This window comes from Mirounga leonina, unplaced genomic scaffold, assembly GCF_011800145.1.
Source record: "Mirounga leonina isolate KUSES-001 unplaced genomic scaffold, KU_Mleo_1.0 Mir_53, whole genome shotgun sequence".
In the NCBI taxonomy this organism is placed as follows: domain Eukaryota; kingdom Metazoa; phylum Chordata; class Mammalia; order Carnivora; family Phocidae; genus Mirounga; species Mirounga leonina.
In genome coordinates, this window is record NW_023270807.1 from 523,121 (window position 1) to 541,468 (window position 18,348).

At 47.3% G+C, this 18,348-nt stretch overlaps 1 protein-coding gene across 4 annotated transcripts; it reads right to left on the bottom strand.

The window, feature by feature from the left end:
• Positions 1-2,357: 2,357 nt before the first annotated feature.
• LOC118000703 (HLA class II histocompatibility antigen, DM alpha chain) lies at positions 2,358-17,584 on the bottom strand. 4 transcript variants are annotated; one of them, XM_034990539.1, is made up of 9 exons: positions 17,423-17,584; positions 15,855-16,139; positions 14,956-15,234; positions 14,594-14,722; positions 6,310-6,591; positions 4,776-5,060; positions 3,287-3,403; positions 3,096-3,131; positions 2,358-2,726 (listed from the first exon to the last, which is right to left on the bottom strand). In XM_034990539.1, the coding sequence occupies exons 1-9, from the start codon at positions 17,508-17,510 to the stop codon at positions 2,710-2,712; spliced, it is 1,518 nt and encodes a 505-aa protein (XP_034846430.1). In that variant the 5' UTR covers positions 17,511-17,584; the 3' UTR covers positions 2,358-2,709. The 4 variants fall into 4 exon arrangements, with proteins under 4 accessions (XP_034846430.1, XP_034846432.1, XP_034846431.1 ...); XM_034990541.1 differs by lacking the exons at positions 14,594-14,722; positions 14,956-15,234; positions 15,855-16,139; positions 17,423-17,584 and adding exons at positions 7,464-7,629; positions 9,502-9,988; XM_034990540.1 differs by lacking the exons at positions 14,594-14,722; positions 14,956-15,234; positions 15,855-16,139; positions 17,423-17,584 and adding exons at positions 7,464-7,629; positions 8,998-9,392.
• Positions 17,585-18,348: the final 764 nt, after the last annotated feature.

Genomic DNA, 18,348 nt, shown 5'->3' on the forward strand with positions numbered 1-18,348 from the left:
TCCTCGTGAACACAGACCCAGCCCTTTTATGGGTGGACAGTTGGACTAGATGACCTTTAAAGTCGATTCCAGCTCCAAGTTCAGCTTTTAAAATGAGCAAAACATTGAAAGGAGAGACCATGTGTTGTACCAACTGGATTAGATATAACCCAAAAGCCTAACTGCCTCTCTCCCCCCCCCCACCCCCCACCCCCCCCACACACACACCTTTTTGGCCTTTGATTATGTTTAACATTCTACTCTCCTCACACAGTCCTGGAGCTGGCCCACCATTACCCCACTTCTTTTCATCCAAGCACATCTCATCACCCCATGTAAGGACATGTAGTTCCTCCCTTTTCTCCCTCATCTGGTTTCCTGGATCCCAGGAGACCTACGTGGCACTTTTTCTTACTCCTTATCTGGAAAGGGACAGCCTTCCCTATAAAACAAAAACACACAAAGTTAGGGCAGAGAGAAGCCTGCCAAGAATCTCCAGAGGAGGACTGGAAGCTATCCAATTAGCTGACTCTCTCCTTCCTTCCCCTGGGGGTCTTGTCACTTTGATTCCCACTGCTGTGACCAGACCCAGACCCTTTGGATGTGCAGCTTCCTCAAAATCAGAGACACCACCCAAAGCCCTACCCCCAGACCAGACTAGCACTTCAAAAGGAATTTGCTTTGTCAACCAAACAAAAACAAAAACCATGAATGGAAAAACGAAAATGAAACAACATTAAGACTTTAAACAGCAAGTTTTTAAATTAAGTCAGGGAGAGGTGGAAGATTATTTACATGATACACAAGCTTATTCATTAAATGCTATATATAAATGCAAAAAAATAAATATAAAACTGATAAAACCTCTAGACATTAATTTCTGAGCCTACATTTGCCAATTAGCACAGCACACAGCACTTTCCCTCTTCCGACCTTATATGGCCTTGCTCAGAGAATAACCGTTTTAAATTCATGAGCACTTTCCCCTCCCATTGACTTCTCCAGGAAACTCCTTCCAGAACAAATGCTCTGATCACAAGGATCCTTCTGGGGAAACCATGGATGTGGAAGAGATCGATTCACTGGTTGGACAAACCCTGAGCACCTACTTTGGACATCAAGCCCATAAGACCAGTGCTTCTGCCATTCCTCTGTAGTCCCCCATCAGCACAGAAACAGTCCAAGGATGAAGGGTTCTAGCCCCCATGACCACCCCTCACACCCACACGGAAACACACACATTCATGGAAAGCAGCACACAAGAAGGTTCTGCAGTCTGTCTTCTGCCTCTTCCTCCAGCTCATCAGATTCTGATCTTACGGATTCCCATATAGACACACACATGCAAATATGCATCCATAGCCCCTTGTTCTCCCTCCACAACATCCTCTTAGGCTAAGCTGCTTCAATACTTGTCTTCACTTCTGGTTTCTTTTCCTTGCCCAAAGTCTAGTGTCCAACTCTAATTCCAAAAACTATGCCATTGCCCAGTTTTCTGTGTCCAGCAGGTGTCGCCCCTCACCGGAAACAAAATACACCTCCCTTCTACAGTGAGAAATCTGTACCCCAACAGTGGATGGCCCTTGGGTTGGGGGTAAAAGGGAATGAAAGCGTGGCTCTGAAGGGTGGTGTGCTCCCCAGCATGAGGATCCTCTGGATAAAGCCATCTACTTACTTCCAGCTAAGGTAGACAAACATCCTATAGAAAATTTGTTCTTTGATCTTGGACAAGTCATTCACACTCCGAACCTTGCTTTCTTCACCCGTGACATGAAAGGAGACAATCTTTTCCTCCTGGGATTATTGTAAGAAGTAAAAGAGATACAAATACAAAGCACTTAGCCCAGCACCTAGGTCATAATAAGCACTTGAGCTCTTCCCCACTTAGGGTTTGGAAGAAGTAACTGTGCAGAACTCCCATCTGAAGTTAAGTTCTGCCCCCCTGAGTCCTATCTGAGGATCTGCATCAGGGTTGTGATGAGGATCAACAAAATAATGCATGCAAAGTACCTGGTCCAATGCCTGGCCCAGAAAGTTGAGTAACAAGTAATAACTAACATCTCTCTTATGGGCTCAGCATGTGCCAGCAATGTTCTTACCCATCTGCAAGTATGAACTCACTCAATCCTCCTAAGACCCCTTATGAAGTAAGTAATCTGTCAATTCCCTGCCTCTCCCTGATTCTGTGACTCCATTCAACCATAGCTTAATTTCTTCTTAGGAATTATAGATCAGAAAACTGCCCCCAGTTCTGTCATGTCTAGAGGGAATAATCAGGAGGAAGTACTGACTCCTCCACTCAAGTAGGAGAGAAGTAACCCCAACCATAACTCTGCTCATGGTCCCTCCCCAGGGCCTCAGGAAAAAGCATAGAAAAACTATTTCAACCAGAGTTTATTCCTCAGAGATGACCGCCAGCGACTCAATGGCCCCTGTGGCACAGTGTGGCCTCCAGAAAGGCCTTTAACCTCCCTCCCCAGATGATATTTGACCCAGAAATATAGCCTCTTTATTTGGATGGATGACAACTTGATTACAGAATATTCCCAGGAATGAGTTCCCCCAACTTGCTAAGGTGTACATGGGGTCGGCTGGGAAGTTCAAAGATCTGAATGGAGAAACCATAGGATCCAAGAAAATTTGTAGGGTCTGAGGATGGTGGGGGGACACAGCAGCATCACTAAGAGTTTGAATCTTCACACTTGGGGTAGAAGGTGTAGGACTCTGCCTCTAATTGACGTGTTGACCTGCAGAAGAAATAAAAAGGAAATAATAAGGCTTCAAACCAACTTGACCCCATCCTCTGTTTCTATAACCATCCATGCCAGAGCCCTTAATACAGTGATATCAAAAATTCTAGACCACCAAGGACTAATACTACAAAGCCACTTTCAGTCGTCTCCCCATAGATGCTCCATTGGATAGAAGAAGGGTGTGTAGGTGCTCCTCCTTCCTGCTCCTAATCCCAACAATGGCAGTTTAAATTATGCTCTTGGCTACATCCTGGTGGAACGTCACCCCCACTATAAGCACCATTAGCTGAGCCCAACACTGACTCCCGAGATCTCTCACCCCTCCAAAGGACCAGTAGGCAAACAGACCAACAGAGATGTTACCTTCTGGATAACTGGCCCCAGGGAGGAAAATGTAGCCTAGGAGAAGAAAATATCTGATTAGAGGACAGTCTATAGATAAAAGTATCTGGTGTTACAGCAAATGAGGTAGCAATGGGAAAACAAGTCACGAATAAAAAGTGAACAGAAATTGGGAGTGAGATTGGCAACAGGAGGTCAGGGGCGGCACTCACCAGACGAGCCAGCTCTCCGCCAGCTGAGCAAACCAAGAGTGAAAATGATGAAGCCCAGGCCCAGAGTCACTGCAGACACAGAAACCTTCACTGTCTGCATCGGGGACAGCCCATGTGCTGCAAAAATAGAAACTTACTAGAACCGATCTGTCGCTCATTGCCAGAGCAACATAATTTAGTGTGACCTCCACCTAGTAGGTTCAAAAGTGCCAAGCGCACACCAACCTACACCCAAGGAGACAGACTTTCCTCAAAAATCCCCATTCCGTAGCTCTGTACTCCTAGAGTAGCCCTGGGGGACCCCCTCACGAGAGTTAGCACCCTAGCTTCTAGGTCCTCTCTAATACAGTGGGGGCTCTCAAGGCATCTTTTTTCCTTCCTTCACCCTGAAGTTTCCCTCACCAAAGAATAAAGGATTCCTCATTCCCCTCTCCATTTACCCCATAGTGACAATGTTTGCTCCCTTATGTGCTCTACCTATTTGTCTATTAAAATGTCATTCCACCTTTCTTAACTCTCAATGATCCCATTCCACGCGTTGTCTGACTACTGAGGTATCTCCTCCTGTCTACATCCAGATTTCCAGAACCTGTCTCCATCCCACTCCATAGCTCCCACTTCCTGGAACCCACTGTACTCTGAATCCCACCGCACCTGGACTCCTTCCCCCATGCTAAAATGAACATTCCATCACCAAAGGAAGCTCTGGTGCATACTGGGGAGGAGACTTTCCCAGGAGAGTTCCGGTGCACCTGTGGGTTCCTCTCTCTGCTCTTCATGCCTTTCTCCGCTGCCCAGCAAGACAGCACTCCCCAAAGGGGGAGCCCAGTCTCAGCAGCCAGTCTAGGATTCTGTTGCCTAGCCCTTCATAGATTCCCCTCCTCTTCCTCATTGTTCCCTCTTCTCTTTCCCCAAATCTGTGTACCAAATCTCTTGGTACATTTAACTACTTCCAATCCTGGGGTTCAAACAGTGGTAATTGGTTCCTTGTTCATTAGCCCCCAAGCATGTAAACCAAAGTGTTTGTCAGCCAGGCTTTTTCTTCCCTGACAGAGCGGCCCAAATTTAGTACTGCCCCCACACCAAAAGAAAGTTCCGTTTCTTCTGAAACCTTTTTTATTCCTTCAATTCCCATTCCTGACCAGACAACAGAATAGTTGAAATCTGAGGATCCTAAAATGTTGCATCACAAATTTTGGTTGTGAAAACATGGTCACCAAACCACATCCTCTTTTCAGGATAGCCATTCTGCTCCCCTGCCACTCTCAGACACACAACATCAACCACCCACTGCCCCATCTCTGGTCATCAACTCTCCACCAGTTCCTCCAGGCTGGCTGCTCATTCTCAGCATCTTCCTCCCTGCCATATTCCGTGGACCTGTCCACATGTCACTCCCTGTGCCAAGACGTTGGTGTTCCTTTTCAACCACCCACTCGCAGTAGCTCTCTGCTTCAACCCTAATTCCTCCCACCCGCCGTGCACTTACTCCAGTCCTCAGAGACGGGCTCAGGAGCCCCAATGTGCTCCACCACACAAGTGTAGGTGTCCCCATAAGAGGGGGTTGTAGCTAAATGGGAGACGGTCTGATATGTCCAGTCTCCATTGGGCTGGGCCATCTTAGGGGCACTACTGTGAGAAGGGATAGGCTGCCCATTCTTCCTCCACGAGATGGTCACATCAGCTGGATAGAAGCCCCACACATAGCAGGCCAGCATCACACGCTCCTTCGTGTTAAAAGGAGTGGTTTTGGCTACTTGCACAGTTGGTGGCCCTGCATAAGAGGAAAACGTGGTCATGAAAGATGGCACCATTCTGGTTTTTTCTCCAACCTCGTTTCTTTCCAGCTTCAACTCTTCGTGGCCTCCCCCACCCCCACTCCGTGCCTCCATACATCCCTTTGAAAAAGAGGAGTTAGACTTACTCCTGCTTTGCTCTTTATTTCCTCCCATTCCTTCACTGCCCTTTCCCTTCTTTCCTGGTCCAAAATTACGGTTGATCACATTAAGTAGAAGCCAGGTCTGAACTGCAAGCTGTTTCAGAAGTCCCTGTATTTATTTCAAGTATATAAGCTAACAGTTGTCAAGAGTTGTAGGTTGGGGTTTGTAAAGGTAGGAAAAGATGTCTGCCCTCAAATCTAATTTAACAAACTAAGTGGCTGAATCAAGCAACATTTTTCCCTTGGATAGTTTAAGGAAACGAGCCTAACTCAGATCTAACTCTCTTAAATTTGGATTAACATAATCCGAAATAATGAGATTGTTAATATTGCTCTTCTCTATTAGCTTATTCTCCTAGGTGACCCTCTTACTTACCTCCACCTTGGTGCTTTTCAAACAAAATCTTAAATAAAAATCCAAGAAATTGTGTTAAAATGCGGGTTCCCTAGGTTGCATCCCCAAATATTTTCACTGAGAGGATCTGTAGTGGCAATCAAGGGCTTGTATTTTTTACAAGCACCTTCCCCAGGCAATTCTAAGAAAAATGGTTCAGAAATAACGTCTTAAGACATATTACTCTGTCTTATGGAGATCTCCATGTTTTCTTTCACCAATCTCAAGTCATTCTCAGTGCAAGGGCTTTGGGGCAAGAAAGCATGTTGAAATCCCCTGAGAGGCTTTCTAAATATTCCCATGCCTGGGCCCATCCCAGACCTAGAACATCAGAACCTATGATAAAGAGGCATGAGCACTTTGGGAAAAGGCATTCTGGTTATTCTGACACACTCCTGGTTGAACTTGACTCTGCATCCTGAGATGCCCTGAATAGATGGAAAGCCTGCTTACTCTCTTACCGCATTGGCCTCAAACATCACCTCCCCTTCTTTGTTCCTGTTCCACCCCCATCAACAACCCTTTGAGGGTCCACACTCACTCTTTCTACAATCCAGGTCCACACATTTTGTGCTTCTTTCCCGCCCAAATCTCCAACCTCTTGCCTATGGAGGGATTGAGGGATTCTCCCTGGCCTCACCTCTCCTAACTGTGCTTCCCGATAATCCCTTTGTGCCCCTCTCTTCTTACGTGTCCTGTGGGTCAGTGATCCCCAGAAAGACTGGGTATGTGTGGCACAGTCCTGAAGCCCATTAGACAAGCGCTGGAGCAGGGATTCCTGTTGGTTGAGGTATTCTGAGAGGTAATTGGCCAAAACATTCAGTGCGCCAAATTCACAAGGGGCCATTTTGGCCTCCTCTGGATCCCAGCACGTCAGCAAATCCTTGTTGAAGGAGACACAATATGTGAAATCCTTTGGAGTCCCATCATCATCCAACAGACAGGTGCTTTCCACATGGGCTATAAAGCCACCTACAGGAACCAGAGAAAGGGGGCAGCTCAGAGACCTCTGCAGGGAGCCCAAGACCCAGTTCCTGCCCCAGTTACACCCAGCAAGTGGGGTGTAGCTTTCCTGCCTCAGGCAGCATCTACAGACCAAGCTCGTGTACTCAAGTCTCTGAGAGCACCGATTAAGGGAATAGATGGTAGCAGCAGAAAAGTTTTTAGATGCTGTTTCCTTTTTATGAGACTAAGTATGGGAACAGGAATTATTTGCTAGTTTAAACACAACAATTTACCCAGGACAAGACCTTCAGTAAGGCAAATTATTGAGAGAGAAAAGGGGTCAAGGGGAAGAGCCAGCTTTGTTGGCTGGATATATTATTAAATATTCACTCCACATATATTTATGAAGCACACACACATACGTGCCAGGCACTGGGCTAGGAGCTCAGGATGCAGCAGTAAACAAGACAGATATTGCCGTTGCCTACACTCTGGCAAAAGATATATATATTTTTTAAAAGATTTATTTATTTATTTTTATTTGAGAGAGAGAGAATGAGAGCGAGTACATGAGAAGGGGGAGGGTCAGAGGGAGAAGCAGACTCCCTGCCGAGCAGGGAGCCCAATGTGGGACTCGATCCAGGGACTCCAGGATCATGACCTGAGCCGAAGGCAGCCGCTTAACCAACTGAGCCACCCAGGCGCCCCTGGCAAAAGATATATATTACACAAATAATTATACAGTTCAATTATCTTAAAATTGCTACAAAGATACAAAGTACAAAGTGCTACTGGAGCATATACCAGGGAGACAAACTAGTCTGGGGTGTCCAGATCCAAGTGACTCCCTTGCCCCAAAGGAGCAGAGGAAGGGAGGGTCCCAGGCCAGAAACCCTTACCTGCTCCAGTGGAGCCCAGGCTGAGGCCCAGCAGCAACGGCAGGAGTGTGGTCATGCTCCGCTCTAGGGACCCGCCAGGAATTCAGTCCCCTGGACCAATTCTTCCAGGGGCCCTGGGTCCTCGCCTGCTCCTGTAGCCCCAGCCTGGGTAGATGATGTCCAGACCCTGAGAGGAATAGAGTATAGCCCCAGCTCCTTGATCCCCACTAAATGAGTGATTTGGAGCCACCCAGCCCCTAGATACTAATCCTGTTCCTACCAGCTCTTCTAAATCAGTCCCAAACTAACAGTTGTCAGATTGCTTAGATGGTTAGATGGGCGGGGACAAATACAGAGACAAATCACTGAGTGCTTCAGCCCAGCATCATCAGTTACCAGGTAAATCTTATCCTGCCCTAGGCTTTAAACAACTATGTCTCTTAACTCTTTCCCTGTGGGAAAGACCAGTCTGTAGGTGGATTTCCCTAGATCACTGGAGAGAATAATCCCAATATTCCCAGAACATATGTAGCCTGGGCTGCCCACTGGTTTAACTGTTTCCCTTCAATATCCTTCCAAGACTGAGACTAGGTAACTTCTCCTGTCCCTTAGAGAGAGGTTACTTAGAAAGATATTGCATAACCTTGGTCTGTCCTGTCACCTGGGAGATGGAGGCGGGAGCTGAAAGGCCCTTCCGGAGCAGGTGGCAGAGACAGGGATGTTAAGATGGAAGGAGGCACAGGGAGAATGCAGGGTTATCTGGCCTCAAAGCGCAACTGCAGAATAAGGGAAGCAGTTCCACTTTAGAGGTCAGAGACAGAGACTGGAAAATCTCTCCCTGGGATTCCATTGCTTCTTGCAGAGCTGCATTTCGTCCTTCCTGCTTTTTTGGAGCTAGGAAATCCTACCCTCAACTACTCTGAGCCATCTCAAGGCAGACCGCAGGACAACGCCACTTAAACCCTTGATAAATAGCTGGTAATGGGCCAGTTCCCAAAGCTCGCCTGCCTCCCCCAAACTTAACACTCTCCTGTGTGTTTCTCCCACTGGTCCTATCTGTCCCAGAGCAGGTCCCCGCATTATGAAGCCACTAGAAAAAATAAGATAAAGCTTCCCTCCTTTACTTCCCCTGGAAAAGGCAGGTTTTAAATGGCAATTCATTCTCCTATCCCACTGTGAACTATACAATTGGTGGCTTTTTCCATCACAAATTTAAAACCTGAAATTGGCTTCTCTCTGTTCCCCAGTGGCTGCAGGGCTGCGTCTCCCCGCATTAGTTTCTGCAAGCTTTTGGATTTGATTTAGTAGTGAGCTAAATGAGAGAGGATTAGGAGAGAGCCCCTTGACGCCACACTTATCTGTCCTCCCCCAAAGCCCCCAACCCCAGGACAGTCGATGCTTATGAAGAGAAAAGAAGCATGTACCAAAAATGAATACAAAGATGAATATCAGAAACAAAAGACTCGTGTAACTAATTGAGATTAACTGAAGTTGCATTTCCCAGCAACCCCCGCTCTCAACCCCGCCTTCATTATAAGATGTTTCTACATCCTACCTCCTCTAATGAGCCATCAGGTGAGCGGGAATGGGCAGAAAATGGGGGTGGTGAGTCCAAAATTTGTTGAGCTTCTACTTTGGAACTGATACTATACTAGGTAGGCCCTTTCCATGCTATCTCATATAATCTTAAAAGATCTGTCCAGCGTCCTCCTTTTACAGTTTTGAAAACAGCTCCAAAGATTCACACACAGACACACACTGGTGCACGCACACGAGCAAGCCCACACACTCACTACATCCTGGGGCTGAGATGACCCACATAAAAGTAGCCAGTGGTGCCCCCCACTGAGAGACAGATAAAGGGAAAAGCCACTGGACCACCCAAGTCTTTGTTTCCCTGTTCTCAGAATTCCTTCTGTTCTTAGAACCAGCGTCTCCTTGCTTTCTCTTTTGACAGTTTCCAAACCGTGTGAACTCTTCCCCACTCGCACGCGCACTTCCCCCTGACGTTCTTCCTCCTCCCCCCCCCCACCCCCCCAAGGTGGGCAGTGAGCCTGACCTCGCGGGAGCCCGGATCTTTGTCCCCGTCTACAAGGCTCGCGCTGGCGGGCGCAGGAACGCCGGCGGTGAGGTCCCGTGCCCGCGCGGGGGTGGCCGGGGGTGGCGCTCGCCAGCCAGCCGAGGCCACACGGAGTTCCCTGTCTGGTCTCTGCTCGGGCAGCCAAAGGAGATGTGAAACCTTCCGTGAGGCAGCAGCAGGAAATGCAGAAGATTTCACTTCTCTATTAAGGAGAAGACTGAGGGTGCTTTCTAGAATAAGGCAGGACAGAAAACCCAGAGGCCCGTGCTCAGCCAAGAGCTTTCTTCCTTTCCCCTTCCCTCCTAATTTTCAGACCTAGTTCTGTCCCCCACCGCGCATCAACCCAAAAGACCGTTTCAAGTGCCCTGTCCATTGTGACCGGACAGCCATTTCGGTAGTGCCAGGACCGCCAGGAGCGTAGGAGTGAGGCAGCCTCGTTCCCACGTGCTCTCTTTCTTCTACCCGCGCTGCCCAAGCCCCGAGAACGGGTCCTCTCCTTTCCCGCGCCTCCCCCTCGGCTGTCCACGGCGCCACGGGTGGACGAACCGCGGCGTTTCTGTGCAGAGCATTACAGGCAATGCCCAGCAAGGAGACGTGGACTCTGTTCCCACGTCATTCGCTTTAGGTCAGCTGGGGAGTGAGAACAGACATCTGTAAAGAGAAGAGTTTATGGTAAAGCAAGTAAGCGATAAGGCCAGTGTGCTTGAAAGAGAAAAGAGAAAAAAAAAGGGAAAAAAAAAGAAAGAGAAAAGAGAAATCATTGAGGGCATGGACAGGGTGGACGGGGAGGTGGAACTGATGCTCTTAGGTAGGCGATTTCCATGCTATCTCATATAATCTTAAAAGATTATATGATTATAATCTTAATCATATAATTAAGTTAATCTTATAGATTAACCCTCTCCCGGAGGGCTGCTGGAGGTGAGCCCCGACTGCTGGGCTGAAGTCGTGTTCAGGAGAGGAAGGCCCCTGGCATCGCAGTCCTGGCATAGAGCACAGCAAGCTCCGCAATGTTCTGAGGTGCTGTTGGGGGTCTACCAGGAGCCTGGATTGGCTAAAACAAAAGGGAGCTACAATGCATCCCTGGCATCACACACTGAAGGAAGTCACAAATGTGGTCTCACGCTCTTCCTGAGAGCACGGCCATAATAATAAATCGCTTCTAGGTACTTCCTTCTGGTGCTCCCTGCAAGCTCTCAGGTTCCTCTTCTGGACAGATGGTTTCAACTCAAGCCTCAATTTTATAAACTCAAAAATTGTTCAACCCATCAATCACTTGCAATCTAAAACCCATAGCATGAGACCACATTTGTGACTTCCTTCAATGTCTCCTCAAAACTACACACACCTGCACCCTGCCCAGATTACCTTACTTCCCAGTCTGTCCAACCTCATCCCTCCCCACCCCCACCTCACCTCTGTCCTCCTACTCCCTCTTCTCTACAGGATTCACTCTCCAGACCCCAATCTTGGGGTTACAGTTGGGGTAACTAGCCCATCATCCTTCCATCCTGCAGCCAAATGACTTGCACGGCTAGGGGATATTCTACCTGATTTGCCACCACAACTCTTGAATGATGTTATCATTCCCATCTTAACTATGAGAAAATGGAGGCAGAGGGAGGTTAGCAACTGTCCAGCCTTACTCAGACACTAAGTAATAGAACCAGGACTTGGGGCGCCTGGGTGGCTCAGTTGGTTAAGCGACTGCCTTCGGCTCAGGTCATGATCCTGGAGTCCCTGGATCGAGTCCCCGGATCGAGTCCCGCATCGGGCTTCCTGCTCGGCAGGGAGTCTGCTTCGTCCTCTAACCCTATCCCCTCTCAGGTGTTCTCTCTCTCTCATTCTCTCTCTCTCAAATAAATAAATAAAATCTTAAAAAAAAAAAAAAAGAACCATGACTTGAACTGAGGATTTATGATTCTAAATTCTATGCTCCTAATAATCAGAAAATAATTGAACATTGCTAGCCATTTATAATAGTAATAAAAACCATAGCATGTTTAGAAATTAACATTAAAAAGTATAAGAACTCTATGAATAAGAGGGAAAACTTTATTAAACTACATAAATGAACACCTCAGAAAGTGAAGAGACATATTCATGGATGGGGCATCCTAACAACGAAGAAGTCAATTTCTCCCCATATCACTAACCTAAATGCTGTCCTAACCAAATCATAGCAGGGCTTGGGGAGAACTTGTTAAAGTGATTCTAAAATGTGCACGGAAATCAAATCCATGAGTATCAGACAATTTTGATAAAGAAGAGCAAAATGGGACTTTGGGTATTGGGAGAGGTGAGTGATAAAGAAATGAAAACCAGCCCTGCCAAATAATAAAACATATGAAAAGCCATAATAATTAAAACAATATGATACTGATATAGGAACTGACAAACCAATGGACTGAACAATTCAGAGACAAATCCATGCATATAGGGAAACTTGGTATAAAATCCCTGGGAATAAATGGAATATTTAGTAAATGATATTAAGAAGATCAATTTACTATTTGGAGGGAAAGAAAGTTGTATCCTTATTCCCATGATATGGAAAAATTCCAATCAATAAAGATCTAAATGTGAAAGGAAAACAATAACACAAATGGAAGAAAGCATAGTGAAATATCATATATGGCCAGATAAATATAAGGCAAAGCTTTTCCACCCAAAACTACTCATCAGAAAAAAGAGAATTACCTTACACCTAAGTCCTCGGGTTTTTTTCCTTTTCAAATTAAGGTCACTCTTTCAAAGCTGTTTTGAGAAGATATATTATCCTAAAATGATGGCAATAAATACAAGAAGGGGCCTCCACACTGTTTTTGTTTTGTTTTGTTTTGTTTTTGTTGTTGTTGTTGTTTTTATTTTTATTTTAGATTTTATTTATTTATTCATTAGAGACAGAGAGAGGCAGAGGGAGAAGCAGGCTCCCAAGGAGCAGGGAGCCCGATGCGGGACTCGATCCCAGGACCCCGAGATCACGACCTGAGCCGAAGGCAGACGCTTAACCATTTGAGCCACCCAGGCGCCCCACACACTGTTTTTTTTTTTTTAAGATTTTATTTATTTGTCAGAGAACGAGAGGGAGAGAGAGAGAGCACAAGCAGGGGGAGCGACAGGCAGAGGGAGAAGCAGGCTTATCACTGAGCAAGGAGCCCAATGCGGGACTCGATCCCAGGACCCTGGGATCATGACCTGAGCCGAAGGCAGATACTGACTGAGCCACCCAGGCGTCCCCTCCACACTGTTTTCTATAGTGGCTGCACCAATTTACAGTCCTACCTACAGACCGCGCAAGCGGTCAGTAACAGTATGGAGGTTCCTCAAAAAATTAAATATAGAACTACCATATGATCCAGCAATTCCACTCCTGGGTATTTATCCAAAGAAAATGAAAACACTCACTCAAAAAGATATATGCACCCCCACGTTCATTCAGCATTGTTTACAATAGCCAAGGCATGGAAACAACCTAAGTGCCGATTAGTAGCTGGATGGTAACATATCCATATGGCTGGACACATATAACACACGTAACAATGAAATGTTATTCAGCTGTTACAAAAAAAAAAAAGGAAACTCTTCCATTTGTGGCAACATGAATGGATTCCAAGGGCATTATGTGAAGTGAAATAAGTCAAACGAGAAAGACAGATACATACAATCTCTCTTATATGTGGAATCTAAAAGAAAAATTAAAAATCAAAATAGAAAAAAAAGAATTCATAGATATGGAGAACAAATTGGTGGTTGCAGGGGTCAGGGGAGAAATTAATGAAATGACTTTGGTGTTTATTTTAGTTTAAATAAACTGATTTATTTTTAAAAAATAAACAAATTTGTAAGTCATTTGCCTAATCAAAAAATACTGAGAAAAATAAAAATAAATTTGTTTGGGGTGGATGGGTGGTGCAGTCAGTTGAGCAGCTGACTCTGGGTTTCCGCTCAGGTCATGGTCTCAGGATGGTGAGATCTAGCCCCACGTGGGGCTCTGCGCTCAGCATGGAATCTGCTTAAGACTCTTCCTCTGCTCCTTCCCCCTACGCTCTCTCAAGCCTGTGCACATTCTCTCTCCCTCTCTCCCTCTCTCTCTAAAATAAATAAATAAATCTTTTTAAAAAATGAATTTGTCTTATGAAATGTTACATATTTCTCAAGGCAGCCTCTACTAGCCATAAATATTTTCACAACCAGTAAAATGAAAAAAAAGAAAATCTGCAATCAGCTTCCTCCACCATTTTGTGAGCAGATTATCAGAAAGTAGCTCTGCCCTCATTTTTCAAGTATTTTGCACAAACTGATAGGAGTAAAAGCCATCGTATGGTGCTGAGAGCAGGGAACAGGAGTCAGTGGAGGAGCTAGGGGTTTCCCCATTTCCCTCCCTAATGAGGGCAAGCCACGTTCAGGTTACATGTTGGATTTGAAATGACAATCCACGCAATATTAAGAAATAAGATTTATTGCCCTGAAGTGGGAAGGAATGTGGTAGTGATAGGAAAGCCACTCTGGGTTCCCCTGGGTGCAAGCCCGGGGACAGTAGAGCCCCCAGCTGAGAAACCTGTATAAACACGCACGTGCACACCCCCCGGGCTGTCCCAAGGACTCCTGCTCGGAGAAGGAGAGATCTTGGGCTGGATGTGGGAAACCTGATCTCCCACTGCATGCATGATCCACACTGCTGGCACCAGACTCTGGTCGGGAAGAATCAATCTGAGGAGGAGAAGGATGGAGGGAAGCCATCGGGGGACCCCCCTACTCCCCAAAGGCCCCTCCCTGCCTGCTGCATATCCTAGACAAGTTGATCTCTCCTTGGCCCCAAGTCATCTCCAAGCACCCCTCCTACAACTCCCCATATCACTCCTCTCCCACTCAAAGCCATGCCTGTGATCTGATAACTGTGTGTGTGTGTAACTGGGACCCCAACTGGGAGGATGTTCATGGTGCCTGACTCAGGCCTCCCCACCCAAAGGCCTCCCCATACTGCAGGATGACCCTGGGCATGCCCCCACGCGCCCCACTGTATGTGGCTCCCATGGTTCACCCACCCACTCCAGACGCTCTGACTTACCACCTGAGCAAGGCTTTCGGAAATACATGATGAGGACTAAGCCAACAATGATGCCCAGCACACCCAAGCCAAAGGCCACACCACACAGCACATTCTCCAGAAGGTCAGAGGGCAGCGCATTATGGGGCACTGGAGAAAAAGGGGAGCAGATCAGCCTGGAGACTTGGTCGGTGAGCCCCCCCACCTGGGGGAATTACATGGGTGTCTGGGATGAAACAGGAGAAACAGAAGCATGAAAAATTAAAGTTGCTCAGGGTGGGAATGGACTTCAACAAAGTCCAAGTAGAAAAAGAAGGCCCTTCCATGGGTCCATCCTTTTTTGCCCCCAAAAGGAAGCAGGCTTCCAAGGAGAAAATTCTCACCCCAATAGGCAACTGCTGTGTAGCTGTCAATCTCATGAGTCACGACGCAGGAGAATAGGTCAGAGGGTGCTGGTGTGAAGTTTAAGTAAGAAAAGGCCTGGAAGCGGAGTTCATCAACCGCAGACACAAAAGTGGGCCCGATTCCTTCCACAGGGTCCAAGTGATGCCGCCAGTTCACCGTCAACGTGGGTGGGAAGAGATTACTGACAAAACAGACCAGGGTGTTGGGCTTGCCAAACTCCAGGGGCTTCAGGGTGAACACGTCAACAATAGGAAACCCTGGTGGGAGGATTGAGGTGTGAGGGAAAGAAGTAACTAGTTTAGATGGTACCCCTGAGTTTGGAAGGGGCGTGGCATACAGAGGAGAGGACAGAGACAGTGTCTGTCGGGACGGGCTTTGGGAGAAGAGATGAGGGAGGAGCTGGGGCTTGAAGGGAGGTCTTCCTCCAGGCAAGAATGAGACCTGGACCTAGAGGCAGAGCCAAACCCAGGCTACTCTGGGACCCTCCACCCTGACTTCCTGCAGGGCTTCCTATCTAGACTTCACACGGGCATCTAATCACATGCTGTCTTCTTATTCAAACACAGACACATCTTAGGATACTTCCTTTCTCCCCTTCCATCCCACTGAGCATAGCAACACAAGCTCTAATTAATATTCAGTAGGCAACAATTGGTCCCTGTTGCATTCATCAAGTTCAATAAATAGCTCTGAACACCTACTATGTCCTAGGCACGTGTCTTTGCCCCACAACAAAAACAGAGTGTAGACCATAGCTGGTAAGGGGAGACCCAAAAGGCATTAGATGAGGGGACTGGTGTGAAAGGGAATAATTCAGCGCACAGGTTGAGGAGGTTAAGATGCAGCCCCTCCCCGCACCACCAGAAACACCCCTGACCTCTAGACACAGGGATTTGCCCTTCGAGTTTGGGTCCTATTTTCTGGACCATAGCTTGGCAGAACTCTTTGTCAAAGAAAATCGTGGAAGTATCTCCAGGCTTCTGAGCCCAGTCAGCAAATTCAGGCAGGCGAGGCACTCGGGTGTTCTGGGAAAAGTTGAAGGAGAAAAGCTGGTCCCCATCATAGGCTTCCGAGAGGCCGATGCTGGGACTCCAGTTCTGGCAGTATATCGTGTGCAGGAACGTGTGGTTTTGCAGTTCATCCCGCCATGCTGGGGTAGGAGCTGCAGAGGAGACAGGGTGAGTCAGGGAGGGGGGACTCTCCTCCTCCCCTTTAGCTTAGAAAACAGCAAGGCCTGCTTCAGGCAGAGGGGGTAGGCTTCGGGTGTAACCCCTTTTTATGTCTGTTACTTAGGCTCTCAGGCTCTCTCTCCCAGTGGGGGTGAAGAAGATATTACAGGATCTCTCCAAACTTCCCCTGCCCATAAAAAGGCCCACCGTCTAAAGTTGTAAAATGTAAAAAAAGGTCTACTGTCTAAAGTGACAGATTTGGAGTCCCAATGTTGGTTGCGTGTTTGTGTGCTGCACAAAGGCATCTAGCCAAGGAAATTGTTGGAAGTTGAAACCTCGGGCCTGCACTCTGCTCCCCAAGCCACGCATCCTGGCACAGGGCTGCATCCTTCCCAAAAAAGATATCTTCGTCTAATCCACAGAAGGCCACCGTACTGATGTTGAAGGCCTTGGGTGGGTTCCCCAGTCTTAGAAGGGAGGGTAAAGGAATGGTCACGGCCTCCCCAAGCCACAAATGACACTGTGTATCTTACCCCCAGACAGCACAGTAAGCTGAAAAAACCAATCTCCAGGCTTCTCTTCAGCCACTTCATTAGCACCAGACCTCTCTGAAAACGTCTTCACCTCCCTCAACCCTCCAGCCCCTGCAATGACAGGACTGGGGGACCCAAAGTTGCAGGAAATAATCTCTATTCTTTGAAATTCCTGGCAAGAATCTCCCCCCACACACACTAGCGTGAAACTTTCTACCCAGTACTCAATACCTAGAGTAATAGATATTTAGAGGAAGAGGGATCTTCCAGATTATTCTCCCATTCTGCCCTGTCCTTTACAAAGAAGGAAACTAAGGACCAATAAAGTTAAGAGACTTTTCAAGAACCACCAAGATGAGTTGATGACAGAGTGCAGGGCAGACGACTAAATAGGACAGTGAAATAATATTTGCTTTGCTCAAATCCCAGCTCTGCCCCCCTTCCAACTGTGTGAGTTTGACCACGTTACTTAGAGTCTGAGTCTCATTTTTTTCCATCTGTAAAATGGATATAATAATCTCTGTTTCAAGAGATTGTCTTAAGTGGAATATATAAAGCACCTCTGACATTGTTTGCCATCCATCCATAGTTGATCTCTTTCCCAATTCTGCTATTGTTGCCACTACTTCCCGCGCCACTTACAAAGTACAGGGCTTCAAATGCAAAGAAGACTTCAAATGCTCTGAGTGGCTCCCCCGGCTCTAAGCGGTCAGGATTGGAGTAAACGAGAGGGACTGTCATACCTTCAGGGGCGGTCCGGGAGTAGGGCAGCAACCACAGGAGGTGTAACAGCCTTAGCAGTGCAGCTCCCCGCCTCTGCTCATGATCCATAGCTTCACACCACACTGTGGGCTAAGAGCTACCAGCCAGTGGACCCCGGGCCCCAAACTGCTTCCCCAGATCAGGTTCCGCCCGCTGCTTCCAATAGTTGCCCTTATCGTTTGGCTAAACCAATCACGGAAGTGTAGGGTTTAACATCATCAGTCGCTGGGGAGAGACGCGGGGCCGGCAACCTCCTCAAGACTTGGCTCTTTAACCGGGCGGGAGTCGGGTGTGTAACTGGGCTGGGAAGACAATGGAGGGACGTCTGCCTCCTGCTGGGGATCCCTCTTTAGTATCAAGCTGTCAGCTTCCGCCTGTAACCTAGGTAATGGGCTCTTCAAAGCAGCACAACCTCCTGGCAGAACGCGGCAATGGGGAAGCTCCTCTTCCCACGCCAAACTCCCAGGGCTCTTCAGACCCCGCCTCCTCCTCCCTCCAGCCCTCCCTCCTCTTTCTCTCTCTGAAAGGTATCCATCAGGCATTAGCTCTAAATCGTTCTGCAGAAATACATGGAAAATTTAGTAAGTGCTAGTATTGGGTCCAGAGCTAGAAATACAAAGATGAATAAAGGGTATTCCTCCCTTCAAAGAGCTTAAAGTCTAGTTGCGGGGGGAGGGGGATGAATAAATCATTACACAACAATGTAATGTATTCAAACAAGACTGTGCCAAGTCAGGGCGCCTGGGTGGCTCAGTTGGTTAAGTGCCTGCCTTTGGCTCCAGTCATGATCCCAGAGTCCTGGGATCTAGTCCCCTGTCCAGATCCCTGCTCAGCGAGGAGTCTGTTTCTCCCTCTACACCTCCCCCCTGCTCATGATCTCTCTCTCTCTCAATCTCTCTTAAATAAA

Excerpts from the sequence above, each read along its gene's own strand:
- LOC118000703 (XM_034990539.1), bottom strand. The coding sequence starts at position 17,510 with ATGGATCATGAGCAGAGGCGGGGAGCTGCACTGCTAAGGCTGTTACAC. Across the intron at positions 6,592-14,593 it reads CCGAAAGCCTTGCTCAGGTG|GTGGCTTTATAGCCCATGTG; the intron begins GTAAGTCAGAGC and ends TGGTTCCTGTAG. Across the intron at positions 3,404-4,775 it reads GCCCGTCTCTGAGGACTGGA|CACATGGGCTGTCCCCGATG; the intron begins GTAAGTGCACGG and ends CTATTTTTGCAG.